Below are 27997 nucleotides of genomic sequence, written 5' to 3'. Positions count from 1 at the left end.
TAAGAAATAAAAGCAGTCTTTTACACATCCACATTTTTATTTATTTTTTAATATCCTGGTTGTACACACAGAAAATTTATTTTGATGTCAATGAATAGTTGGCATTTCATTTCATAATAGTCACATTGGAGTTGTTCAAAGGTTACACAGCAGTAGTGAATCTCAACAACCGTCATCAAAATGCAGTCAAAAGTATTTTGCTGGCGCAAAGCTTTCAGTCAACCTAATTCTTCTCTATGCATTATATGGTTTTGTTATTGCCCTTTTTCAGTAGACATGCTGAATAAATTGACTTATTTCTTCATACACAAAGTTATAGTATTCAAAATAGAAAAATGCCACATTCCAATGAATTTCACATGTTAAGTACAACTCTCCCATTTCCAGAAATGGGTTCAAAATGTACCGATTCCACAAAAAATATTCTGAGGAGAATAAGTGACATGGGCAACGGAATATATATGATACCAAGAATAGACAATACAAACCATTAATATGAAATTACCATTGCACTGAACTGAACCCGTCCATTACAAATTACAACGATCCGGTTACGACAATCCTGCATTCAATGAAATAATCTTTTTTTTTTTTTAATAAATGTGAAATTTAAAAGCCAAGCAGATTTTCACTTGTTTATCTACCTTAAATTATTTTAGAAAAACAAGGATGTGAAAAGTCCACCTGAGTTTGGGTGAGATTAACTACCCAGCACCCCATAGCTCCTCCCTCGGTCTCTCAGTAACAATGCACCCCATAGCTGGGCTGAGTTTACCAAAACTGGGTTAATGAGTAGAATTGTTTCTCTTGTATTAAGTGAATTATATAATGTATGTGTGTGTTTGACTAAAATCATTGATCATTTATTTCCCTCAGGAGAATATTGCCTCTCCTCTTTCTGTTTTTTCAATTCATCTTTGAACCATCAGCTTCTAAATGAGCGAAGCTCAAATCAGCACGGAGAGCTTTTGGGGAACAACCAATTTATATTGTGGAGGAAGACGAGGAATGGTTTTGCTTCAGGTCTTAAAGAAGGATTGCATTGCTAAAATCAGGTATTCCTCAGTAACTAACTATGATGAGCTTTTAAGGGTTGTGAACACACATTGTTCTGTGTGTTTGGTGTTATTAACATGCACACACCGTATACTATAGATATACACACAAACCAACTTCCTTGTCTTGGCGAACCCAACCCAGCCTGCCATTCTCTGCAGGTAACAGGAAAACTAAAATGACAGACGGCCATAGTACCGTGTTAGCTTGTTGCTAATGCTCAGAGACACGCACACACACGTACTGTACAATGATGCAGTTCAAATGCATTCTCAAACTGTATGTACAATGAGATTCCTTTGTACAGAGGAGATAGAGACACAAGTCAAAGACGGGCTCGGTGGGAGATGAGGCACAATATTCAGCAGTTTGTTTCCTTGATTTTCTCATATTTACTTGCACAAAAACAAGTTTTAGTAAAATGAGTTTATTCGTTGGATTCATCTTGAAACATTAGCTAGCTTTTGGGATCCCAGTATAAGAAACCAGACTGTAAAACATTCATCTCTCCTGCTTCCCAAAACCCCCATTACCTCGACTAGGACACAAGTCTGGCTGCAGCCAACAAAATGCATTTTCTAGCGTAAACAAGTAGAAATCTAGCAACATGCCAACGCTACACTCCAAATCAACCAGAGTTCTCTTCCAGTCCAAATGTGAGGAAGGTTTCCCCTGCCTGCATAAATGGAGATTTTTTTCATTTGAAGATGTTTGTGTGGATCAGAATTTAACACCCTGCAGTAGCAGTTCAAGCAGAGCTGTAGCAGGGCCATCTACTGGCACACAACACTTCTGTGTACTTGCAGCCTTAGCATTGCACAATAAAAAGGTTCAATACTGAGTGGTCTGGAGTAAAAATAAAATAAAAACTTCCAGTGTTTGTTAATTGTTTTAAGGAGGAAATATTAAGACGTGTCATTGCAAAGCCATTAAGATCACGTAAATGAAAGGACGTCAGACGAAGAGCACTCCGCTATTTACAGCATTTGTACATCAGCTAGAAGAATCAGGGCCTGAATAAAAAATAAAACAATTCTCAGAACAGCCAAACTAACTAACAGCACAGAAATTAATTTCTTCAGCTGCTCTTAAATCAGGTCTTCTCATGGTCATCTGTATGGTAATAAACCTCAGGAAATAGTACTGTAGATAAAGGCTACTAGTAATGAATTGTATTCCTATTACAATGAATCAGAAATGTAGTCTTGAGTACAGTTATTCGGCTATTTCATGCGGATGCTGCTGGTTACGAGCTAACTCACACTGTGATGCAATCTGTTTCAATGAGGGCTGAAACCAATCAACCATCTGATTTAGTCAGTTGGGGTTGTTAAAGAAACAAAATGCCACAGTGAAGCCACTTTGAACACGTCGAAACTCATGACAAGATAGGTTTGTGCCAATCTCAAAAATACTGCATTTCTGGAAGCCAGCCTCGGCATTGAATGCTCTCACTTCCCCAGTTGCGCTCAACATTCTGTCACGTATAAGGGCCCCGACTTCAACCCCGATGCCTTCACACAAGCAATCATAACTTCAGCAATAGGAAGGAATAAAAAGACTCAATGGAATTTGTATCAAAGGACAATAAAAAGAGAATGTGTCCATTCAAATGAATACACAGTTTATTCAAATGCTTATGAGGAAAAATATTCCAAAATTCAGACATTTGGACGGAAGCAAATGTTATGATGAAGGAATGATGATGTTCTTCCCCATTTCCTAAATGGGTTTAAATGTACTGAATTCACAGAGGAATTCTATAAATTACAGCTCTCTGATAACAACAACAACTGTACAAGAGACTACTACTATTGCTAATGTGTCTCTGGCTGGTTGGTTTCAAAACACACGCACAAGTCAGCTATTCACGTCTTGTGCGATTACTGTCGTTACAGAAACCAGGAGCTGAATTTAGAGGCGTTACCGCGGCAATGACTGCAATGTGCAGGTTTGACATAAAAGACACACGAGAAGGGAGACAGCCAACAAACGACTCTCTCCTTAGGACAGGTGTAGACAAAAGAGACTACAGTGATAACGTCCGCTGATCAAATGAAATCATCCTGAATCGTCTTTGGCTGAAGCATTTGGCAATTCAACAATAGATGCAGACATTGCTGAGGGATGGATTTTTGGTGCATCGATCAGATGCAGAGATAAGGAAAAAGAGAGATGAGAGCAACACAGATGATATGGCTGCATACACCATGCACCATGCACCATAGGAGGACCGGTCTTCTGAATAAATGTATGGATAAAAACACCACTAGCTCTCCGAATGTCTCCACAAATCCATCTCTCTGAGGATAGGGCACAATGAACCGATCACGTAACAAGGTGTGCATTAGTGCAAATGTCAAAAGAGAACACAATGAAAATGAACGTGATGTGAATGAACGAAGCAGGGCAGAGAAAAATAAAACGAGTCTTTGTCCCTCACAACATGCAGGATCAGATAAAAATAACAGGTTGCCAGTTTGTGCTTATAATAAGTTTCCTCTCATTCAAAAGCATCTGCCAAGTTCATGCAAATCCTTGTGTCATGCCTGCATGTCTCCATGTTAGTTTTGCACTTAGCTTTCACGTATTAGAAATACATGTTGGTATAGTGGTGAAGGGACTAAATATCTGTGTGTGTGTTTGAATTAAAGTCTGTTGAAATGTCAATTTGAAAAACAGCAGCAGCACATGCAGATGCTCATTTATCCGTGTGTAAGTAAGGAGACAGACACGTCAACATCTAGAGCTCCTGATAACAACAGCTGTGGTGGGTTAATAGTGCTTACTGCTGTGTGCTTGAGAGTGTGTCTCTGTGTGTTTGAAGGGCACCACTGAAGAAAGTCGGAGGACTAGTGAGTAGGACGGTTTAAGAGGGAGGCAATAATGTTGACAATGTTTGGACCGTTCTGCCTCGAGAGGCTTCACATCTGGTCCGCCGGCCCTTGTGGATCTTGTGTTCTGTGCCACATGTCTCTCCAAACCCCGACTGTGTTTCTTGGTTCTTGTCAGTTTTCTTGTCAGTCTGGACTTTCATGCTTTTTTGGTTAAAAGTCTTCTGCAGCTTCCAATGTGTTTGGCTCTGGTGCTTGTAGTTTGAATGTGTCCAGGTCTGATTGAGCCAGTCGGGGCCTGGTTCTAAAGTTGTGGCAGGAAGACAGGCGGTACTGGTTGGGCTGGCAGTGTGGTTGGTTGGTGTTTATTCAGTGGGTCAAACAAGAGTCTCTTTCAAGACTTTGGCCACAGCAGCTTACATAGAGATTTGTTGCAGATGATAATTAAATGCTGATCTTCTCACCACAATGTGATGGAGGTTATTATCCAATACAGGCTGCCATTACATCTTACTGGTGGAGCCATGCCATCCAAACTACAGTCTGGACAAACTGTTCTTCTGTGGTCCTGGGCCAATCGAGTCATTGGGTGGAAACAGGAAACAGCCGAGCTCTACTTGAGCATAGAATTTCTTCAGCGTGTCAGTTTGCAGCACCACCGTGAATATTCCCACACAACCAAGACATCACTTCGATAGTTTCATTGCAAAGAATCAGTGGTCCAGCACTGCGACCATGTCACTAGATCCTGGTTCCTGTCTGGGCTGGGTTGACTGGGCCGACCGGGTGTGTCTGATTGGGAGAGTAAGTCTTAGGACCCACCAGGAAAAGTTGATAAATACCAGGTGTGACTTGGTTATTCTGGATTCTGGTTGTAGGTCTGTTCAATGAGTAGCATCTGAGCTTGGTATGGATTACGTTGTTGCTCTGGGTTTGGTCTGCTTGGTTATGAATCTGGCTCTGGGTTAGAGGTTCAGTCAGCAGAGGTACTAGACTCAGGACAGGCCAGAATGGGATGTGGTTCTGGTTACTTGTTCAGTGGGAACTACTACTGGACTCAGGTCGGGCTTGACTTGCGGTTCGATGAGCACCGTACAGGGTCACTGATGCTATGTGGTTATTCTGCATCACCTGAGGAAGAGGGAGACGGAAGGTATGTGTTACAATGGACTGGATTACAATCAAAAGGTTGAAGTAGTCAATGTAAAATGCATTGTCCATTACCAAGGCTTTGTTTCAAAAATACAGTTTCAAGCAAACTGAGGCAAAGCAGCAAAAAGTCTTTACTCAACCTATTTAGAGGTCACATTCTGGTCCACCTCTGACCTGTGAGTTTACACTATTGTTGTAATATCATTGCTAAAAATACCAAATGTCAGCTTCAGAATTATTATTTAAAAAAAAAAAAACTGCCATAACAGTAAGTCAGTGGCTTTACAGACAACAGTATGTTGAAGTGGCAATGTCAAAGGTTTTCAATAAAATAAACGTTTGTTACGTCACTATCTATCGCCGGATGAGGTAATACAATGGTGATTGAGCCTGTGGCCCACTTCTACATTATTGCAATGTTTAGAGATTTGCAGTATAATGAATTGGGCGTCTGTGGCAACGTTCCTGGACAAAATGCCATATTGAGTTACTGCTAATCATTTAAGGCAGTCTTTGACCGCGGATCAGTTTGAAATATTGCAGGAGCAACGGAACAAGAACGAGCAGCCAAAGTGAGCCGTCAGACTGTTCGCAGACTCAATAAGGTGACACCAAATCAATCAGGACTGAGTCTCTTAAGGATCGCCACACCAACTATGGTTTCACACGTATTGTACACACTTGAATGCTTGCTAATGCTACAGTGATACGCGTTCTGACCTCAAAGATCATCCTCTGCAGTCCAAAGCAGAAGGTAGAGCCGAAGGGGTTGGTGTTGTTGGCTGATGAGGACCTATCGAACACAAACATCGGATCAGAGACACTCATTTGGATCATGTCCAAAAAACGTTTGCTATAAAAATGTTGCAGCGTGAATTTTATAATTGTTCAAATATTCTGACTAATTATCATTAAGTGTATGTGGGACACATTTAAAATAATACTATATATATAAATATGATCCATTCCGTCTGTGTCGATGCGAGAGCATGCGTTTGTACCTGTGGAGCACGACGGGTTTTTCCATCGGGTGACCGAGCAGTTCCTGAATCTGATCCCACTGACAGAGGAACAGGAAAGTTAACAGACAATTCAAGAGACAACTTCTGTGGCAGTAGACAGAAAGGCTTGTTTATCTACTACCTGGTATCACAAGGTCCCAAGACCTGTTTAAAAACGGTTTATTAAGGGGACAACAACAAGACTCTGCTTGTCAAACGCTGTATCATCTTTTCACTAAAACTAGTGATCATCTCCAGAAGACTTTTCTTCAAGCTAATTTTGGGCATAGGATGTTTTAGTGGAAATCACAAGACTTGTATTATATGACTTCCTCTCCAGTGACATCAGAAGATAACTGCAGCCACCGTATAAAACCGACGTCATGATGTCCAGCTTTGATGGATATGAAACAAATGGTTTACTCATGACACGGAGAGCCGGTTTTAGAGATGCCAGAGAAAACAAATGGTGAACTCAACGATACAGACACCAGGCCAAGACACCATGTCAGGTCGTTACAGCCCTACCATAGCGCCACCTTGTGAATTTACAACAAAGCACTAACCTCTGGCAAATAAATTGTGTGTAGAACTGACCTTGCTGTAGGTTGTTAACATGCAGTCCTCCGTCTGAGAATCGGCTCCTTCTAGAGTGCAGCGACACAAACACAGAGTAACTGGAGTTAGATGAGAGGATGAACGTCATACCGTTCCCACTGAGACACACGTGGTTCAATCTTTGAGAGATTTATGGCCCGATAAGTGTCTCACCTTTCTTAATGACGAGTGGAATCTTAAAGTCACATCGATGATATCTGTGATGACAGAAAAAACATGTTTAAAACCATAGAAGATGAAACAGAAATGCTGCAGTACAAGTAGAGAAGTATGGGCTCACCTAATAACTTAATAGCAGTTCTGGATGTAGATAATTACATATAGATGGTGCAGTATTAGGGTTGCAAAGGTTCGGTTGATTTCCAAACACATGCATAGATAATTTGGCACCATCCCAATAAACAGGTGGCCGAACGTAGAGTTCACAGTTTATATTTGGTTGGTTTCTTTCTGCACATAACAAGGTAAATACAGCCAAAGACAGCATTTTGCAACCCCATGCAGTATTGCCAACTGAGGATGGAAGGGATCTGGTATTTACATATTGAAGTTGTAATGGCCGGGGAAGTTGGTATGGAGGACAAACTTCTTAACCAGGTGAGTTGCAGAGTCAAACAGGATATCCTGAAAATGAAGGAAACACAAACTTTAAGATTGCTTTAGCGTTAAGTGTTTGTCAAGAGCAGCTCATTACAGTCCTGTCTACTGCAAACACCGGGGCGAGTAGAGACATCCCAACATGCATTCATTATTACCAGCCAGTATTAGAGAAGAGGCTTCAGCTTCTCGTTCAGAGGATCTGAACACCAACCGACAGGATATTTCAGTGCAATATGACCGAAACAGACTTCACACTAACCAGAAGATGAATGTAATGCAGTTCAACAGTCTTGCAATAAATATGTCAATGGACTTTGACTGAAGTACACTTATTATCCATCAACTAAAAATGTGACATTAAAGGGATGATTTAGGATTCTATGAAGTGTTTTCTACAGTAGATGGTGGTTGGCACGCCCTCAGTTTGGAGAAACAGGCAGAGATACCGGTAAGGAAACAGCGGTAGACCGTAGGAGCTGGAGGAGGTAAAACTACTGCTTTTTGTCAAAGGAGTCTGGTAGCTTTCAGGAGATTATAGATGGATATAAGTGTCCCGTCAGAAAGGGCTGTCTGATTGCAAGGTAAAGGGGAGAAAATATTCTCAATATAGCATACACTGATATAGATTTTTTTAGGTGGCTAAAATATGTTTGCAGCAGTACATTGCTTTGCTGTCTTGCTGGTACTCCTGTCCGCTCCTCTGATCCTCTGTAGGCAGTACACTGACTCTGGATAAGTACCTCATACAACCCCACCTCCAATAAGCTGGATCTTGGGCTCCTCACCATCACCAGCAGTAACACACTATGCTTCACCACAGCCTTGTTCGCTGTCATTTCTCCCCAAAAAGTACATCACCTTGAACAAGCTGAGTGCCCAACATCGTAGCTGTTATTCTAAAAAGTACATCAAATATTTATGGTATGTGTCTTCAAAACAAACTATGACTTAATTCAACTTAAAGTGAATAAAGTGTCTCAAGAAAATCACAGTATGACTACAACTAGATTAAAAACACCATCACTGAAGTTATACAAATGTATGCACACAAACAAGCCGAGGCCGAGTTTACGCACCACTCCGAGGGAGAAGTAGTTGAAGAAGTAGTCGTTACATTTAGAAGGAACCTGCTTGTGGGGTGACGGAGAGTGGATCTTCATCTAAAATAAACAAGAACATATGAAGACGTAGAGGATCAATAGAATATACGTCTTCACTATTGATGCAGATACCAAGAAATGGTTTGTCGCAGTTGACTACTCAGTTACCTAATCCACTGTATAATATAAGTATTTCTTAGTTATGCTTTTCATATCACCAGGGGATATTTGGGCTGTGTTAATGCATATGGCAAACATTTTGGCAAAGGTGTCAGGCTTTTTGTTTTTATTCATTAAAATCAGCTTCTATAACTGTGAAGCCAAAATACAGACACTCAGACCTTTAAGGACACAAAGGCCCCCTCTGTTATCAATAGATTTCCTCTTAATGATTGATTTATTTCAGATTATTTTCAGGGCATAGTGAAGATAACACCAGTCGTTCAAACAACAACACATAGAATACTACAAGAAACAGTTCTTCTACCTTGTCCTCAGACTTGTAGAAGACTTTATGTGGCGAGCCCAGAGCACCCAGTACATCTTGACAGGAATCTCCAAAGTAGATGCTCCTTTCTAGGGACCTCACTTTAGCATCAGCCATCACACCTGGACCACAGCCTGCAGTCACATTACAATACAACAGGAAAGGAAACGATTTAATCCGCAGATAAATGACACAAAAACCAAAAAAGTCAAATAACATGTCAGTGACATTGACTGTCTCCCTGAGAGTTGACTGTTGGACCAAATCCTTTTTTAAGTTTACCACACAGCTAGATTAAATACACGGTCTATTGGTACGTGCAGCTAAATATGTGTTTGTCCATGTTAGGGTTACATCATCTTAAATATTAAATAATAATACGATTAGTCCACAGTGGAGGCAGCCAAATGTAGTGTGATCAATATGGCTTATATTTTAACAAAGAAATTCCAAATTGTGTTTATTGCCAATCTAAAAACATTTTTGGTTGCTGTTTAGCTCCAACTTTGTATCAGTGTTACAGATTGTAGAAAGTCTGGAGGCAACAGAAGGAAAACATCCTGTGAATCAAAAGAGTAGATTTGAGGACGTGTGAGGAAAACACTTTGGACACACGTTGAATATAATCATGGATCTTAAGTTTGCAGTCCTCCAGACGTACACAGACACGGAGATATTTGTTACCTGCAGTGAGAAGGCGGAGTTTGAGCCCCAGAGGCCCGGCACCATCTCTCAGGACATCAACGCTCTCTGCAAAGATGTTACCAAGGAAACAAGCCAACGGCATCACGGGAGCCCTGACGACAGACAGTTCAGGTTTGTCACATGTTACATTTTGGAAACTCCACAAAGTCATCCCACTTGGTGTTGTTCTCTTTGGCTACATTGGAAAATGTTTGCAAATGTTTGCTGTATATTCACTGGGAGTAGTTTGATGCAGATTTAGATGGAGCTTAAACGTCTTCATTGGTGTCTATTTTTAGAATAATACACCATTTGGTAGAGGTATGTCCTCCATAAGTGATGTCTCGTTTGTGCATCTGCATGTGTCTGCATGTTACCTTGTTTCTTGCAGGTTGTTGCCGGTGTAGATGTGCATCCTCTTGACCATGGCCCCGTGTGGAATCTGCAGGGAGGCCAAACCCATGGCAAAGTTAGGCTGCCAAGGCAAAACAACTGGGAGTAGTATGGGGCTGCTACACACTGTGTTGGTGTGTGCACATTAACAACAATAGATGTTTTACAGAAATATATATTTTTTTGCCCAGGTACAGAGAGAAGTGATCATTCAGTCATAACACTATGACTGACCTCAATAAATACCCGTGTTCAAGAGGTAAAAAACTCATCACTGATTGGTCACAATGCATTTTAATCCAATTTGGATCTCTGTCGGGTAGCAACTTTCAATCTGAGAAGGGTCCAGTATCTAATCAAAATGGATGGAATGCAAACTTCATTTCTGTGCTGCTGATTATTTGTGTTTTTCCAAGTTGTATGCATCACCACCATACGAAGATATCACAGATATGTTGGAGCAGCAGAACGGCGAAACCAAAATGATGTGATAAGCTACAAAAACCATGTCGATTGGGACACAAAGTCATCTTAGGGAGAAGTAAAAACATCAATATGTGACGTGTGCTTTCACAGTAGCAAGCTGCAGACCAATGGAGCAGACGGCAGAGCAGCTGGTTCATGACATGCATCACTCAAGACATCCACAGCTGTACAGTACAAACAGTAAAACATCTGGCTAGTTAAACAAACCTCGATCCAAAATCAAATCCACAAAGGCAAAAACCTTTATGTGCTTTATGTGTGTATACACATGCAGCTTGCAGATTATGTGTTAAAATATAACAACGTCATACTGTCTTGAGAATCTGAATTTGAAGCTGCTGGGCGTCAGCGTTGTTTTGGAGAATTTAATAATGATCTGTCATAGTTCCTTTCAATGTTTCAGAATCTGTCCCAAAAGTTCCCTTTTGGTGTGATGAGGATCACATTTCTAAGCGTTTAGGAAAACTGACATCCAAGAAAAAAATCTCTGTGCTTAAGATTCACAAGCAGAGAATCACATTATCAGCAAGCATGTGGTTTCTTCATTCAGTCCCACGTTATTAATCATCACGACATCAAGCTGACAGTGATTAAAGGACATGCTCAAAGCAAACATAAAGCATGACCTCGCACTTTTCCATATAACGGGGAATCACTTGAACCACAAGGCTGCCTCATCTCCCCCGGGATGTGAGGAAACGACCTCCCAGCTCTCCCATATAACCGGCCGACAAGCAAGTTGATTCTCACCTCGTATTTTGGAGCTTCGTTCCACGAGTCCAGTTGGAAGGAGAAGGACAGCCCTCGAAAGTTGAGATGGAACAACTGCTCTGCAGCATTGTAAACTGGACGCAGACGAAAAGATTTAATGAAAGATAAACGAGATGAAGATGTGGGCTCATTTGTGAGACATCGTTAATGTGTTTAAGCCTTGTGAAGTACCTCCAGGGTGCGTAGCTCCAAACGACTGGTCTATTTGCTCTATTGTGGGGGCAATGGCCTGGGAGTTGAAATGGACTCCACTGAAACACACCACACACAGCCAGCGTTACACCTATTAACATTCATACAGGATGTGCTGCATTAGCTGAGGAGCTATTGCCAGAGAATTGTGCACTGAAAGACAATCTCACTCTCACACACACACATTTTTTTACGAAACACATTAACGCAGGCCGACTCTATTACTGTGACATCGTTCACTAAGTAGCTGTATATCTGAGAGGAGCTGCGACTTGTAGTTGAGAACTGTCTCTGTGGCAACATAAAATGCCAAAATGGATACTGTAAACATGCAATGACCATTATATATATAATATATATATATATATATATATATACTTGCTGCCTCAGTTGTCATTCAACAAGCTTCTAATTGCCTCCGACTTGATTTTGGCATTATCATATCTACTCACCAGTATTTCAACTTGACTTTGCTCAGGTCATACACTTCGATCACCTGTCCCTCACGAAGATGAAAAAGTTTAGGGTACAAAACAAATAGTCAATTAAATGTCAACAACAAGATCAGAGGAGTCCAATATATGTGTCAGATGCTGCTGCTTAAGTCTCCTAAAAGCAACAGTGTTCACCTTGAGTCTCTGATTTGTGGCATCAAACAGCAGTTTAATCCCATCCTGAGTCAAGTTCAGTATGAGGTCATGGCTGAGTGGTGTCTGGAGGGGAGATAGAGAAACTAATTAATAACTGAGAGGCCCTCATGAAGAGATATGCAGATAGGCAAACAATCAAAATCAGCTGTTTTCCAACTTAACTCAAGAGAAACAAGGCACACACCAAGATTTATTTTTTTAGAGACTATTTCATGTGAGAGTACGTATGTGTTTCATATTTGGTGCTTCCAGTTGTTCTTGAATAAATATTGAATCTAAGACTCATGGTGCTGTAATAACAACCTCCCTAACGAACTCTAGTTATCGCTATGGAACCTGGGAAATCATTTCATATAGCCTCACAGATATTGGATTTTTGAGGCAGATGTTTGTTGTTGGGTTTTTTTAAATGAAAAATTAGACAACGGTACATCAGCCTGAATCCAATTGCTTTTTAAGAATTGTGACCACGACACTAATGTCTTAAAAATAGACATTTAGGTGCTCTCTGCTGGACACATTATGTATTGGCAAAACTATAACTGAAGTACGTCAAACATAAGTTCGTCATTTCTGGTAGCTAATCAGCTTAAATGCACGGCACTACGATATTACTACCAAAAATATTGTAAAAATCGAAATATTTGGGGTTGTAAAATGAGTGGAATTGCTGTGGCCACACAGGAAAGCCTAACAAAAAAAAAAAACTAGATTGGGATTTATAAACAAGCCGATTCACATTGTTGTGAGAGTGTGACAGACAGAGCCCATAATAAAGACAGACTTCTGGCCATCTCACCTGTTCACTGTATAGCACCTGGACATTTTTGATGATGCGGCAGTGTTTCTGCAGAATAGAGATGGCCTGGGCCAATGGCATCCCTGGAAACACAGACATGCACGCAGAAATAAAGAGAAGCAACCGTTTGTCTTATTGAGCGTCAGTCAGCAACAGTTAAGATGAACATGCAAGGGAAATCATTTAAAATACGGCTTTGATTTAACATGACTGAATAGCTTATCGTCTCAATCGCTTTCTCCGTCTCTATAGAACTTGAAACAGTTGTAAAACTCACCTAAGGCGAATTCCCATTGCTCATTTCCTAGTGATCTCTCAGGCACCACCTCCAGGTCCAGCATTGGCAAGTAGTGGGGGGCAGCTCACCTCACCTCAAGACACAATGGGACCCTCTGAGGGACCCGTTCTCTTCGCCTGTCTGTCCCTGATCCCAGCACAGTCTCAATAGTTTCAGATGGCTATTTTAGTTCATAACTCTATTGACTTATTTTTTCCACGTGAGCGCATCAAACAGCTCCTCAAACTATGGGTTACAGTAAAAGGTGGCCAGTTTCTCACGTCATATGAGATTAAAAAAATAATAAAATAAATGAAAACTAATGTGTTAAATATTCAAAATGAAATTCACAGAGCCACCTAAGACTTACATACGTTGTAAATAGCAGTTTAACAAGTTACCCAGAAAAGTCTGAAAGCTTGCAGACAAACAAACGATGCAACCTGCCAGCAACCTCAGCTTACAAGGACAGCTGTCAGTTAAGCTAGTACCCGTTTGTGTGGCTTTATCACATAATCGATATGGATTTAACAAAAATGAATTCACTCGATTCGACGTCAGTAAACAAACAGATTAGTCTGACGTGTTCAACAGCCACACGTCCCCATCAGGCTTCAATGTAACAACGTGTTCGGTTACAGTTGTGTTCCAGGTCTCCAAACAGACCAACAGAGCAACTGATCCAGTGATGAACACCCCCAAAAAATACAGGCACAAAAAACAACGTGTCAAAACCCGATTATTGTCACTGTTAGCTATCGTCTTCTGTCACTGCCGGGCGGTTACGAAAGCACCAAAGCTCGACAACAACACTGTTTCTTTGCGCTACGGGCTAACGTTCGCTGCCCTGCGCGTAATGGTAATAAAGTATAAATATAAATAACGTATGTGCAGAAAATAACTCTGAATTCAAGACAAAGACAATGAATATCGCGGTTCAGACAGGCACGACATTCACAAAGAAAGCACGCCGAGCCGTGGGCTGTCTCTGCTGTCTTTCTTTCTTCCTTTCAGCGGAGGTTCAGGCTTTGGAGCTAGCTCTTCTGCCGCTTCTGCGCAAATTCCTGGCCGTGAAAGGCTTTCCTCGTAACTCGTAAGCTCGTCTGCCGGTAAATGTTCACCGTGTCCTTAGCTCGGGTTTAATATGTGTTCAATGTCAGGCGCAGATAAGAGCAACACAGTGTCCAAACAACAGCAACTTCAGGCATCAACAACTGCCAGCAGGATCAGCTGATAATTCAACTTCCGGTGTTCGACGCATGTTCTTGGTAGACGCGATGACGTCATGGTCCGCTGACACAGATAGCGTTTCAAAATGTGCTCAATTTATGAAATATCTGAAACTGATGAAAAGCAAGAGAGAACAAAACTCTTTAAACTTTGTTATTGTAATAAGGTTTAAACTACAGAACCCCTTATTATGTCATTTATATTTTGTTTTATTTCAAGTAAGACATGCTTACTATAGTTAGCCTAAATTGTTTGTACTCAACTTTATTCTGTAATTTACAGAGCTCCTTTATGTTTAAACAAAAATGTAAGCATCAAAATGTACTTCAAGTGAAGTACTCATAATGCAGAATGGACCATTTCACAACAACATATAATATTGTACTATAATTATTGATGCATTAATGTGTTCTGTGCTTTAATGCTGTTGGAGCCCATTTAAATTTTGGCCTATTTATATAGATTTTTGTCCTATACATTCATTTTCAGGGTAGCTCGTGAATTTCCCCCTTAGGATCAATTCAGTGTCATTGATATAATAATAACAATATGTATTTATTGTTAAAATATATATATAATATTCAAAGTTACTAGATATATTCTAGTAAAAAGTACACTATTTACACGCTGAGGTGTAGTTGAGTAGAAGTGGAAATACCCGAGTAAATTACAAGTGCCTCAAATTTGAACTGAAGTACCGTACTTGAGTAAATGCACTTAGTTAATTTACACCACTGCGCAAAGGTATTGTCACTTATTCTTGCTGATCAGACTGTTCTCGTTGAAGGAGGGCAGAGCTATGCTGTGAATACTGTAATGTCACTAAACTCCATGTAGTAATAAGAGCTATCAAAGTGTAAAAACAACTTGGAAAGATACACAGATGCCAATCAAGCACAGTCACCACACTACAGTCCTGAGAAACATCTGGCAAAGTGAAAACAGTGAAGTACCCATTTCAGTGAAAAGATCAGAAAAAAAAAATGCAAGAATTCATACATGTTTATTATGAAAAACTTACAACATTTTGAAGTGAATATCTCATATTTCTGATTCCTCCAAGAGGACAAGCTCAACCCTAAACAGAGAGAAAGGCAGACCGCACACACAGGAAGGAGAAACTTACAGGGAGTGTGTACAAGTTCTTCTTTGGATCTCTAAATAAAACCAAAGTATAAATAACTTAAACAAACAAGAAGAGAAACAGAAAGACAGAAAGAAAATGGTTGTGGTTTATGTTTTTTGCCTTAATGCCTGCATCAAGAAAATTGAGGGATGGAGTATCAACTAATATGTCTACATGGGTAACCACCTAAATAATGGTGATATTGGGTGGGTGGTAAACTGATTCCCTGTCGGAATCAAAGAGAACTTTCTGGGAACTTTTTATACAATGAATTCAAGTGAAGAGTTACTTAGATTGTGTGTCATGGAAACATAACAGCCACTGTACATGTAAGTCTATGACAGCTTGCACCACTTGTTCTAAAGCCTTCCTCTGTCCCTACATTCACCGCACCTCTTCATTCAACGTCTTTAATGCCTCGTCACTGCTGTGTCGACTCTGCTGGACTTCTCCACACAACGCTATATCAAACTCAGCCGAGACACAAAAATCCACCGCTTATCACACTGAACGTGCCCCAGGACAGAAAGTATAGTTTTCCACATTCCTCAACTAATTTAGCACCGAGTCACAGGGCCAGCTGTCTTCACAGGATCAGTATGCTCTGAGAAAAATTAAAGCATTCAAGCTTTTTAATGCTGCCTATGAGAAAATGAATTCTTCAAACTTAGGTTATCTGAATGAAGACCTCCTATTCGGGATGAAAATCCTGCTTTGTTTTTTGTTGTGCCCCGAGCTTGACAATTTGACCTGGTGTGTTTTTGTTAGTGAGGTTTTGGAAAACTTTACATATTTGTTACCATTTCAACTTAAACCGTTCCTTTTAGTTCTTTTGCGTGAGGTCTTTTATTACCTTTCTGTAGCCACGGTTGGGCTGTGGCATCATCAAGTCTATCATGGTCAATTCACTTTTTTATTATAATTTCAACTATTATATATTTCTTTACTGTAAAACTCATTGTAAAATGTTACTCTCTTATCAATCAAAAGTTGTCTCAGCTCAAGTAAAGCTCATCAAAATTCTTAATAAGTCAAACTGAGAGAAAAGAACAGCATGAATAAGAAAAGATTTGTCTCATAATTATTGTAATGCAACAGTTGAGTTCAATAAACACACTGGGAAATGAAATGAGCCTCTAGTTGCACAATATAAAAATAAAAGGGTTTGAGTCAATCCACATTCAATGTGTTTATCCCAGGAAGTGGATTTCCTTAAAAAAAAAAAAAAAAACAGACCATAAAAATAACATTCATATATGGAACACGTGAAACAATGAAAAACTAAAGCAACAAATGTCCTCAAAAGTCCTAAATCTCTGGAGACGTTTTGTAATTTTCAACTCAGCTTTACATAAAATAGCCTACCGCTGCTACTACTAGTCCATAAAAAAGCTGAAAGATGAACAAAAATGAATACATATACAGAGGTGAGAAGTAATATAAAAAGTAAACATCATGACTTTCACACAAACAAAATGATAAGATAAAAAACATACCGTTTCATAGTGCTGTAACAGGACAGGGAATAGTACCTCAACTGTATTTAGGCTTTAACTGTCCTTCAATGATGAAGGACATCTGGGTGATTGATCGATCAATAGATGGATTCTAACTACATTAGAATGGTACCATAGACTGTACAATCTATGACCTGGCCAAAAAATTATTACGGTTGATTTCAATCCAATTTTTCTATACAGAAGTGACAGAAGTAATATGGGACACCTGCGACTGATGTGTATGGTGTGTCTTATTTATTTTCTGATTTGATTAATTGCATGTTATAGTCAGATGTTACATCATCGCTGTATAGTATAAACCACGTATCTCCAAACAGTCAACTTTTCATGAGCTAAGTAGGAAATGTTTCTAAACCCATAAAGGAACACTTAAATCCTTCAGTTTTTAGAAGAAAAAAAATCACAAAATTTGAAGGTACATGGTTTACACTGGACAGCGATTTTATGGTATGATGACTCTGTTGCACTGAAAAAGTAATACACTTGATTCTAAAGGAAATTAAGTATCACCAATTTCATGCACACGGTTGGGGTTCATTTATGTCAGATCACAAGTCCACCTGGCTGACATATCCCGGTTAAATAAAAACAAAAAAGAAGCCCTTTGTCGAGCATGCTACTGTTTGGGTCCACGTCAAGAGCGTGCCGAAATTTGGCTGCACAATGACATAGCCTTGAATCACCCAGTTATTCCTTCCCAAAGCGCTGTAAAGTGAGTGCTCTCTTGTAAATAGGCTGCACAACGGGAACAATGGAGAACGTAGGCCTGTTTGGCTTCATGCATATAAAGAAAATCCAAGTGGAGAACCAGTCTGATTGTATCACATAGTGCAAAACCCCTCAGAGGACTAAGGATGTTTGAATTGACCCATACACCCACATACCCCACAAAAACACCCAATCATTTTCTGATTGCTTCTAGAGGCAAATATAGCAGAATTTGTAGCAGTTTTCTTTGTTAATTCGAGGTTGTTGCTACAGAATCCGTGATTCTACAGTCACGGGCATCTCACCATAGTGATGTTTCAAACACATCATGAATATTAGAGTACAGCAAACGCTGCTTAACCATAAAACCTGGTATAATTCTCTCTGGATGCCCTCCTCCAACCTGCCCACATGAATGTGATTCAGTTTACCCTGTTCTCATCCCCCTCCCCTCCCTTTTACAGCAGGTGAACTTTGGTCTAAGAAAACAGCAGGTTTCAGGAAGTGTGCTCGGTATAGTTGGGGTTAACAAGGGCATGCCCACAAATGTGAAGTGTTGTGCAGCAGTGAACAATGCAGACACAATGCTTTTCCTTTTCCGCCCCTCAAACTGTCAACACGTCACCTTTGTTGCATGCTCCTCTGGTAATCCTGACCAACAAGCCCTGGCCGTGACCCTGAGCCAAACAAATCTCTCTTTTCTCTGCCCCCTCCTTCTGTCTTATATAATACCCCCTCACAACCCCTCTCCCTCTACTTTCAACATCTTGTATCCATAGAAAATATTCTTTTGGTATTTCAATCTAGCCCTATCAATTCATTTCAGACCTGGACAAAAAATATAGAAGTCTTTGACTGATTTGGTCTCTGCTTTATATATCTGAAACACTCATTTGACTCAAGAAACAACTTCAACTCTGGATGTGTCACATTTGCAAAATAATGCTAATTCTACTGCTCAAGTTCCTTCCTCTGTATTTAAATGTATTCAACTACTGTTTGCCCAGGTCTCTTGTGTCCGTATTCCTGTTACTCCCTCTATTTTAGAGCTTGATTCACTTTCAATTCAATCAATTCAGGAAGTTTATTTTCTTCTACATTTAAATACGTCAAAAAATCTTGCCGACTGAAAACGATCATATCAAACCTGTTAGGAAATAATAGTGAACAATTGGTCAACAATTGCAGTTTCAGTTGACTTATTATCAGTTGACTGTATTGAAAGTGAATGGACAGCCAGCCCTGTTTTTCTCTTCTTCCTCTTTTCACTACTTCCTCATCCACTTCCTCCTCAGCGCATCTTGTGTTCCACGTCAGCGTTGGCCATGTTTGAGCCAGGGCTGGGGTCCTGTTGTCGTCTGGACTGGGGAGAGAGAGGGATGGAAGGATGAAAAAAGGGGAGAAGAGAGGGGAGGAAAGGAGAGAAAGAGTGACGAGGAGAGAAGACAGGAAGAGGGACATGTGAAAGATAGCAAGAAAGGGATCAGAGACAAAGAGACAATACATTAAGTACAATTAACAGGTGTAAAGACGTATGGTAACACTTTACTATCTACAGACACATAATCATAAATGATTACAACTATATTTTACTGTGTTATGAAGTATCAACTGTTTAATCCCCAGTTATGGATCCTTTATAGGAGCAGTTCAATTGTTGACAAAATAAACACGTATAAATGGCCATATATCTTCTTACCACAACTCTATAGTGTGTTATAAACCAATTATTTGTTGTTCACTAACTGCTCATAAATGATATAAAGTAAAAAATAAAATGCTAGCTCCAAGGTTATGAAAGGTAACTGAGCCAAGGACCCAAATGTGAGAACAACTGTACTAAATTAATCTACAACTATTAACAAATATAAGTTGCAGTTCCACAAACTGTCCCTAGAGGAGGCCAGAGAACTCTATGATGACAAGGCTCAGCGCTGCTGTTTATACACTTTACTGCTATTTTAGTCAAGGTGGCTGGCAGACGGACAGGCAGACGAACAGATACACTGGCAGACACAGATAAACACACACACACACACACACCAAGTGGATCATTAGGTCATCATTAGGAGTCATCAGTATGACAAGACTTTTAAATATATTTCATGACTGCGTGTGTTTGTGAGCCCGTGGCATGACCTGGCTCCTGATGTAAAAAAAAATAAAATAAATACTTGTGGTTAGATGTTTACACTTCAGTGATAGCTGAGGGGAATAGAGAGGGGGGAGAAAGGAGAGGGAGGTGATAACGTGTGTGGAGAGGTGAGGCAGAGAGCAGAGCAGACAGAAATGCAGACAGAGATAGTAAAGGGGTCGCTTAGTTCAACTGGAATGTAGTTTGTGTCATCTCAATGACTCACCATAATAGCAACATATACACACACACACACACACACACACACACACACACACACACACACACACAGTATGTCATACAACCATTTTGACTTCTAACAGCCAGACTGACTCCAGTCTCCTCTGGGAAGCTTTCTGTTGCTTTATCAAAACTGCTGCTATCAGATAAATATAATTAGGACTTGTGGAGCCACAATGAACTGGACTCTTAATTGTTCAATTGACTTTGAATTGAATTTGGGATCTTGCAGAATTGCCAAATTAATTTCAATGTGAGCTCTATGTGTGGGTAACTGAGTTTTGTTATTTATTATTTTACAAAATGATTTACATGGTATGATGCAGTGGTTCCCAAACCTTTGCTATCATGTCGTAATTTGGAAGTTGAAGAGAAGAAAAGCAAACAAACAAAAAGCATCAACGCACTCTTTTTTTCTTCATCGTTCCCAAATGAATCTGATTCATATTACAGCAGATCATTTTGCCTTGTGATAGCAGGAAAAGCACAGGTGGAACAAATAACATGAACAGTCCGCTCCAGCAGTTATTGAACGGCCTGCAACAGTTAATCACGTGACTTGTTACACACCTGTGTTTGAAATGTCAAAATGTCTGTTGTGAGAAAGGCACATTCAACTTATGTTTCACTTCACGTTTGTTCATTATGAGCTGCATTAGCTAAGCGGAAACTAGAGTGTATTAATCAAAGTCAAAGTAAAAAAAAAAATCAAACCACCTAAACACTTGGTTATCTGTTTATAATCTACCACACCAGTTACATGTTACTTTAAGTGTTTGGAGTGATTTAAGATACATTTAGATGATGGACAAATTCTACAAAAGCCAGCCTGCAGAGATGTGAATATGAACACTGAGGGCTCTGAGTTTATATCCACTGTTCTCACTGTTGCTGCTGCATCGTGGCTGTCGTGTAGTGTTTGTAGAAGGGAGTGGCCTTTGCTAATCATAAGGGCAGGAGAGCTTTCTGTATTGATCTACACACAGATGGAAGCCTGCTGGGCCACTATAGGCTGCTTAACCACCACTCAATACTGGAGAGGAGTGTGTGTTTGCGTGTGAAGTGACGAACTTAGCGATTTGCTATATCTGCGAGATTGTGAACATGTGACTGTACAGTATCTGAATGTGTGTGTGTGTGTGTGTGTGTGTGTGTGTGTGTGTGTGTGTGTAAGTCAAAGCAGGGGGTCTGATGGCAATCAATACTAATGATATATTAATGCTTTCAGTGCCAGCTCATCATTCACCACCAAATCACATTCTGTTGAGCACTTGGAGAAGTGTGTGTGTGTGTGTGTGTGTGTGTGTGTGTGTGTGTGTGTGTGTAAGTGTGTGTGTGTGTGAGAGAGAGATAGTGTGTGGTTCAAAGGCACACTTCTTCCAGATCGATCCCTTCCTCATCCATCATCCTGTCAGGTAACTTCTGACCTTGAATGACTGGAATTTCACTTATTTTGGATGAAAAATGTTGTATCTGCCAAAATTTGTGAACAAAAAGGCTTCCCTGTTGTTCTGCTGAGCTTTACTTTAATAAAACGTACACAAGCCAAACAAATTCGAAGTTTGAGAGTCAACTTTCCCCAACAGCATTTTTTAAAGTCTAATCTTTGTTGAACATATAGCAAGTCATCACTGATCAACTTAAAAATCAATCTTATTCCGACTTTCAGTGAGATGTTTTATGGTTTAAGTAATGTCTTATACATGTTTCTCAGATTGAGATTGTGTCTTGAAAATGTAACATCTTTTAGATGGTGAAAACCATTTGTATGGACTTCAGTCTAAATATCATACATTGTATGCCACCTTGTGTACCCTCCAGAGATTCAACTTATACATGTATTCATGTACAATGCAAGCATGAAAAATGTAAGACTAAACTACAGTATAACTCTATGCCAGCCCCTTTATCCCATGCCTTGCCTTACTCAACTCCTCCTCTCTCTCTCTCTCTGCTGCCCTCTTTCACACACTGTTCCTTCTGCATTTCTGCTTCTCTGCCTGATCATCTATGATTGATTTACAACAGACGAAATCAAAATATATGTTTTACAAATATAGACAGTAAATATAGGGGGAATAATTTCATTAGTCTTTACAAAAATAACACACATTTAGTGACTTCTGTCTTTGTTTTTCTATCTGACAGACAGAAGAACTACAGACGGATGAATAAATCAGCAGCTAACTAGAGACAAAGAGAGACAGAGGGAGAGGTGGCGTTCAGACCACAGCAATGCAGAGGCTGAATCTGTGCAGCTATTCGGCAATGCCCGTCAGTCACACCCAGAGAAATAGCTTGGAGCTGCAATATCCCACAGCGACTGCTGTTTCTAACAATCTTAACTCTACAATCTTACTCACATGCAGTTGTGTTATGAAACAAATTTTGCAACCGGAGAAGAATATTAACTCAATCTAAATTATCCCTTACTCCAACAGTAGACTTGTCACCCACTATTCTTTCTCTGCACCCTACACACACTCTAGAGAAGTCATTACTGCACTGCACATAACAAAATAACAACAAATAAATAAGGAGAACCAAAGCATCTAGACCTAGAATCACCGCCTCGTGTTGTATGCCTCCACCAACCAGTCATGTTGCAATTTACATCCTTGTCTGGCCAAAATGTCATCACTTCATAAGTCTATCCTAAAAGACATTTGTGCGTGATTGATAAAATTAGCATATAAACTATTTGAAGTTATGGCCTAAATCGTGTTTTGTGATGTCACACTGACCTATGACCACCAACATCTAGTCAGTTTATCTTTGTCTAGGTGGACGTTTGTTACAAATTTGAAGAAATTCCCTCAACACGTTTACTGATAATGGGACGGAGATATAATGCAGACATAACATACATACATAACACTATATCCATGTTGTCTACACCCATTTAAGGGACACAACAGGTCCAGGGCCATGAAGGGGACAAGAATTGTTAAGGACTGTGCAGTTTGTTTATTATATTGTAAAATGTATGGCATAAGGAACACTTCTTTAGAGCCACAAGTTGGTCCACAAATTTAGTGAAAGAAGTGTGGCTTCTTTGGTGTTTTGATTGTGCGCATTCATCAGAAAGGTCAGGGAGTGAACTGCATGCAAAGGAATGTGTTTGATAAAGAGAGCACATGGTGGCAGAGAGAAAAACTAAATGTTTGAGGGCCACAGAGAAATTGCTCCGACATGCAGCTCCAGCAACATAAAAATGCACTTGTATTAAATTGCTTTGTGAAATTTAGAAAAAGAAAAACGGCACACACTAAAACAGTATCCATGTTTTTCAGCTCGTTCCTATTTGCTCTGAACCACCATATCAACTCGTTATTTTAAAGGACTAGTTAGATGTTTTGAGAAATCTCCAGTTGGATGAGAAAATTGACACTCTGCTCATATTTATACATTAAGTATTAAAACTAAAATCAGCAGCTTGTTCACTTAGTTTTGCATAAAAACCGGAAGCACAAAACAACTTGAAGCAGGGGGAAACAGCCTGCAATGGGACCAGAATGTAACCGAAAGTGGGACAAAGTCTCCATTTTTCTACTTAATGATTATCAGTTCCAAATCACATGCCTTTTTTCTACAGCGTGTTTTTTTTAGGGGATAGGGATGGTATTTGTATTGATTCAGCAGGAGACACAGGTTTTCTTTTTCCCCCCAGAGCCTCGGGGAGGAAACATGAGATCAGTCAGATGAAAGATGACCTTCAATAAATGCCCCTCTGTCTTTTCTTTCCCATCTTGCTGTACCCCCCCCCCTTCTCCTTTCTAACCCTTCAGTTCTCTTCATGTGCTGAGTTCCTGCCTTTCCTTTCTCTCTAATTTGTGCCGGGCCATATGCTCCAAAGCTGTGGTAGGTCTTGCTGATGATGATGGTGATGATGATGTGTGTGTGTGTGTGTGCAAACTAGCTATGAAATGGTTACATCTTGCCGTTTCTGTCTCTCACACCACACAAGCATGAAACAAGCAGGATCAGATATCATAGTCATAACATTCGTTAGAAGTGCATGCATATTCATGAACAACAGACACACGAACAACACACACATACGTTAAAATGAAAACAAGGAGCAGATGCCGGTGGTCACACACAGAAAATAATGGACAAACACAGGAATGCACATACATATATCAAACATTTGTACACACACATAGTTGCACACACACAACCACACACATATGCACACACACACACAGGGTGGTTTAGTGCATGACAGTGTGATAGATGGTGAGAAATGAAGGACACAGACCCTGTTCTTTTCTGCTGGCTGTCTGTGTGTCATCAGTCCCAGATTTTAGAAACCACAGGGTCCTAAAAAATAAACAATTTGGGGTTCATTCGTAACTTCGTCAACTGAGGAAGGATTGATCTCCCCAAAGCCTTGCTGGGAAAGTGAGTTTGTCTCAAGTTTAAGACGGTCACAACATTCAAACTGACAGTGTGTAAATTTGTGAATCTGACATGTACATGATGATAATTCAATGAACAAAACTCAATTGATCAGATCTCACAACAATTTACATTTTTGAAATTTGTATTTTTGAAATTGGTTGTGTCATTACGGTATTGTTTTTCCTGTGATCTGTTGCACAAAGTAAATCAACTACTTTCCCTTCAGAGGCTTTTGGGACACCTGACAAAACTGAGTCATTCAATAGTTCAATAATATCAAATCAAATCAATTATCAGATTAGATTTATTGTCAAACTGATCATGCACTAAACCTATCATTCAAACTGTAAAAAAAATAAAAAAAATTCAATACAAATATGTAAAAGCACACAACCACACGTCACACAACCCGAAGCCACCCCAAGCGCTGAGCAAAGAAAACCCTGCTGGAAACTGACTCTGTGGCTTTGATAAAACAGTGTTTAGTCTTAAACACACCCATCAATATAGACCAGAAATATCGTATTATGGCAAATATAGAACAAATTAAGGGCACTTTTGCTGAAACAAAATAAGTATCTATAGGTTTCTAGTTACTCTTAATTGTACTTCCACATTCATCATTGTAGAGTGCCAAATTATGTTCTGAATGTTTGCAAGCAAGACAGTATAAATTGTACTGTTAGCAAGCTAAACGTAGCTTGCTTTAGAGTTATGAATTTGTAAATTAAATTTCCAGTTGGGTCTAGCCTAGCAAAGCCAGTCCGCAAATTTGAAATTTCACTTTGCTCATTTCAAATCAGCTGCACAAGTAGATAACCAACAGCTTCACTCTGACGTCAACATGAGCCCTTCCTACACGTGGCCGGATCAATGAGCTGCCCGCTTGAACGTCTGTTGTCTTTGCTTCCCATTCCCAAACTGAAAAATATATGTTGTGGGAATGTTTCACAAATTATTGTCAAAATCAGTTCCTGAATGAATTGAATTTGAGGTCTTATTTACGGTGGTTACTTCACAATGTAACTTAACAGCAGTTGGAATTATTGGTTTTGATGAGCTGTGGATGATGCAGATGTGTACTCAGGGTGTAGCCACTGAATCATCACGTTTGGGTGTGCTTACAGGTGCAATGGTGCACACCCAACAATGATGATGGTTGTGGTGAGAGGTGCAACAGACTTGAAGTGGAACAATGCATTTCAGTATGGTATTAAGTTACTCTTCATGGTTGGTGAGAGTCAGGAGGGTGGAAAGTCCCAATATTGTTTGTCTGTGAACTGTGGTTCACAGTTATAACTCATAGTTCACAGATTGTTGTGAAGGAATGATGCAACATGTTTATCCAGACTAGAATCTGGATCTGACATTTAGGCTGGCTTTGCACGGCTAAGTTGGTCTGAAGAGGAAGCAGATTTGTCCAGTTACAGTTCAAGATACACTGTCCAGTAACAGCCCACTCCTCTTTGAGATGGCAGACCACCGTCGGTCCTCTATAAAAACCACCTTCACAGGGCCCTCTCACCTCTAGATCCTCTCTGTGTGATCGGTCTCTGTCTTCAAAGTCTCGGGTTCTGCGTCGAGCCTCTTCAAACGCTGCCTGGGCCAAAGCGTCCTCCTGCTGCACACACACACACACACACACACACACACACATAGACCGATAGAGACTGAGTTGAGTTTGAACAAGGCAAAGACAATACATCTCTCTGTCTACATGTGTTGTGTTACCTGTGCCCTCTCTTCATCATACTCCAGGTATCCCATGCCATCCAGCCTCTGTAGGTCGATCCAGCCTCTCCACATCACACACACACCGTTCAAAATCATGGGAGCCTTCAAATAGACCTGGTGGGAAAGAGAGAGAGAGAGAGAGAGACTGTATTTTCAGTCCTGCAACAGTTTTGAAATTGGTCTGTTAAGTTCCTCTGCTAATGTTGAAACCCTGAAAAAACCCTGATGAACTCTTCTTTAGTATAAGTGTTATTGTAAAATGGCGAAAAGCTACATGAAAGATGATGAACACAGGAGAAGAGGACTGAGATCTGATGCTCTTACAGAACTAAACAAGAATGATTCTCTGTGTCTTTGGGAAACAATATTTTTTCCAATAACATAACAAATTAATATGACCTCGAGTTACATACAAAATTTCAATTCTTGAATCCAAAACAGTCAGCTGTTTTCCCAGAATAATAACAAGCTCAGTGTTTGGGAGATGGTGTCCGTCCCACCTCCACCCCCATGACTGCTGTGAAAGAGCAAAAAACACGTCAAAACCTCTCCAGTACAATTGGGTGTTGGACTAGTAAATCACACACACACACACACACACACACACACACACACACACACACACACACACACACACACACACACACACACACACACACACACACACACACACACACACACACATTGAGGTGTATTTACATATGTGTGCATGAGTTGAGGTTAGTGTGTTTCCATGAGTGTGTGTAACCATACATGTCAGTCCCGTTTAAGTGGAGAAGCAAGCATTTGTATTGGACTAAACGGACACAAAGTTATCCAGAACAAATATATGCCGAAAAACATTTTCTTCTTTTCGTCATTTGTGCGTGTGCGTGTGTGTGTGTGTAAATCTTTATGGTCAGTGCCCAGAGTTTGTGACTTACTCAATGGATGTATTCACACACTGGCAGACAAATCTGACTTTGTGGCATTTTATTCTAGGATAATGACCTCATTTATTTATAAGTAAATGCCATGTTGCTTCAGTTCTCATGGGTCTTCAGTGAAGCCTGATAATAACAAATAAGGTACAAAACATATCAGCAGGCTGCCCACAAATCATTACGTCTGTGTTGTTTGACCTTGTGTTGTCTATTTTGTCTATCTGTGAGAGGGAGAGCAGGGATGTGGGAGAATGAGCCGTGATAATAAAGGGATTAGAAGTTTTTACTTGTATTCTATTAACCTCTTTCTCTTCCTCGTGCACGTGGATAAGCACAGTAGGCCGTCTACAGCGTAAGACTGCCATACTTTTGTAACCTTTTTAAGCATTTGGCAGCTGAAGAGCCAGATATTTCCTTCAGTTGGTGGAGACCAAAAACAGAGCTAAAAGAATATTAGAGATACAATTTTTCAGGTGGCCAGAAACCCAATCCAAACGAATGCTTATGTTGCTCCACATCTGCTGAGTGATGAAAATATGGACACAAACAGTCTCACCTATCCTAACGCTATGGGTAGCTTTCAACCCGAGCTGTAAGAACTTGTCTTTCAGCCATAAATGTGAACAAAAGCTTGATAAAGCAGGATACAGTAAACGTGGGTTTTGCTTTCATTATATTTCTTCTCTTTTTCTCAGTCTTCCTCTTTCCCACGGCACTCATTTCCATGAGTGAGAGACAACAGACGGAGAGACGCAGTGAAACACAGACACAGTCTGTTTTTTTTCCCAGGGTAGAAAGTGTTTAAGTGGTATTTTTATCTGAGTAAACAAGTATTTAGGAATAAATTAAATAAATCCAAAACACTCCCAAAATGCACA

The 27997-nt window shown here is 40.1% G+C and overlaps 2 protein-coding genes across 7 annotated transcripts in view; both read right to left on the bottom strand.

The window, feature by feature from the left end:
* Positions 1-18: 18 nt before the first annotated feature.
* Positions 19-14336, bottom strand: phaf1 (phagosome assembly factor 1). Its single transcript, XM_076082306.1, has 16 exons — positions 13101-14336; positions 12824-12906; positions 12004-12087; positions 11827-11870; positions 11354-11433; positions 11162-11256; positions 9910-9974; positions 9533-9645; positions 8849-8982; positions 8338-8421; positions 7203-7285; positions 6815-6858; positions 6641-6690; positions 6044-6102; positions 5763-5835; positions 19-5021 (listed from the first exon to the last, which is right to left on the bottom strand). Exons 1-16 carry the CDS (start codon positions 13162-13164, stop codon positions 4926-4928), a joined length of 1251 nt encoding a protein of 416 aa, XP_075938421.1. The 5' UTR covers positions 13165-14336; the 3' UTR covers positions 19-4925.
* A 978-nt stretch (positions 14337-15314) lies between these two features.
* cbfb (core-binding factor subunit beta) overlaps positions 15315-27997 on the bottom strand; it is a 31542-nt gene continuing 18859 nt past the window's right edge. Inside the window, exons 4-7 of one of the 6 annotated variants that reach the window (XM_076082200.1) lie at positions 26194-26310; positions 25988-26080; positions 24320-24381; positions 15315-19042 (exon numbers count right to left, since the gene is read on the bottom strand). In XM_076082200.1, the coding sequence (XP_075938315.1) occupies positions 24352-24381; positions 25988-26080; positions 26194-26310 (240 nt within the window). In that variant the 3' untranslated portion in view covers positions 15315-19042; positions 24320-24351. Of the gene's footprint in view, positions 19048-24319; positions 24382-25987; positions 26084-26193; positions 26311-27997 lie in introns of all 6 variants that reach the window. The other 5 variants (XM_076082199.1, XM_076082198.1, XM_076082196.1 and 2 more) reach the window with 5 other exon arrangements.

The sequence above is a fragment of the Anarhichas minor genome, unplaced genomic scaffold (genome assembly GCF_050575085.1).
Source record: "Anarhichas minor isolate MPS153535 unplaced genomic scaffold, ASM5057508v1 ptg000090l, whole genome shotgun sequence".
Taxonomy (NCBI): Eukaryota; Metazoa; Chordata; class Actinopteri; order Perciformes; family Anarhichadidae; genus Anarhichas; species Anarhichas minor.
This window is presented reverse-complemented; position numbering and strand designations above follow the sequence as displayed.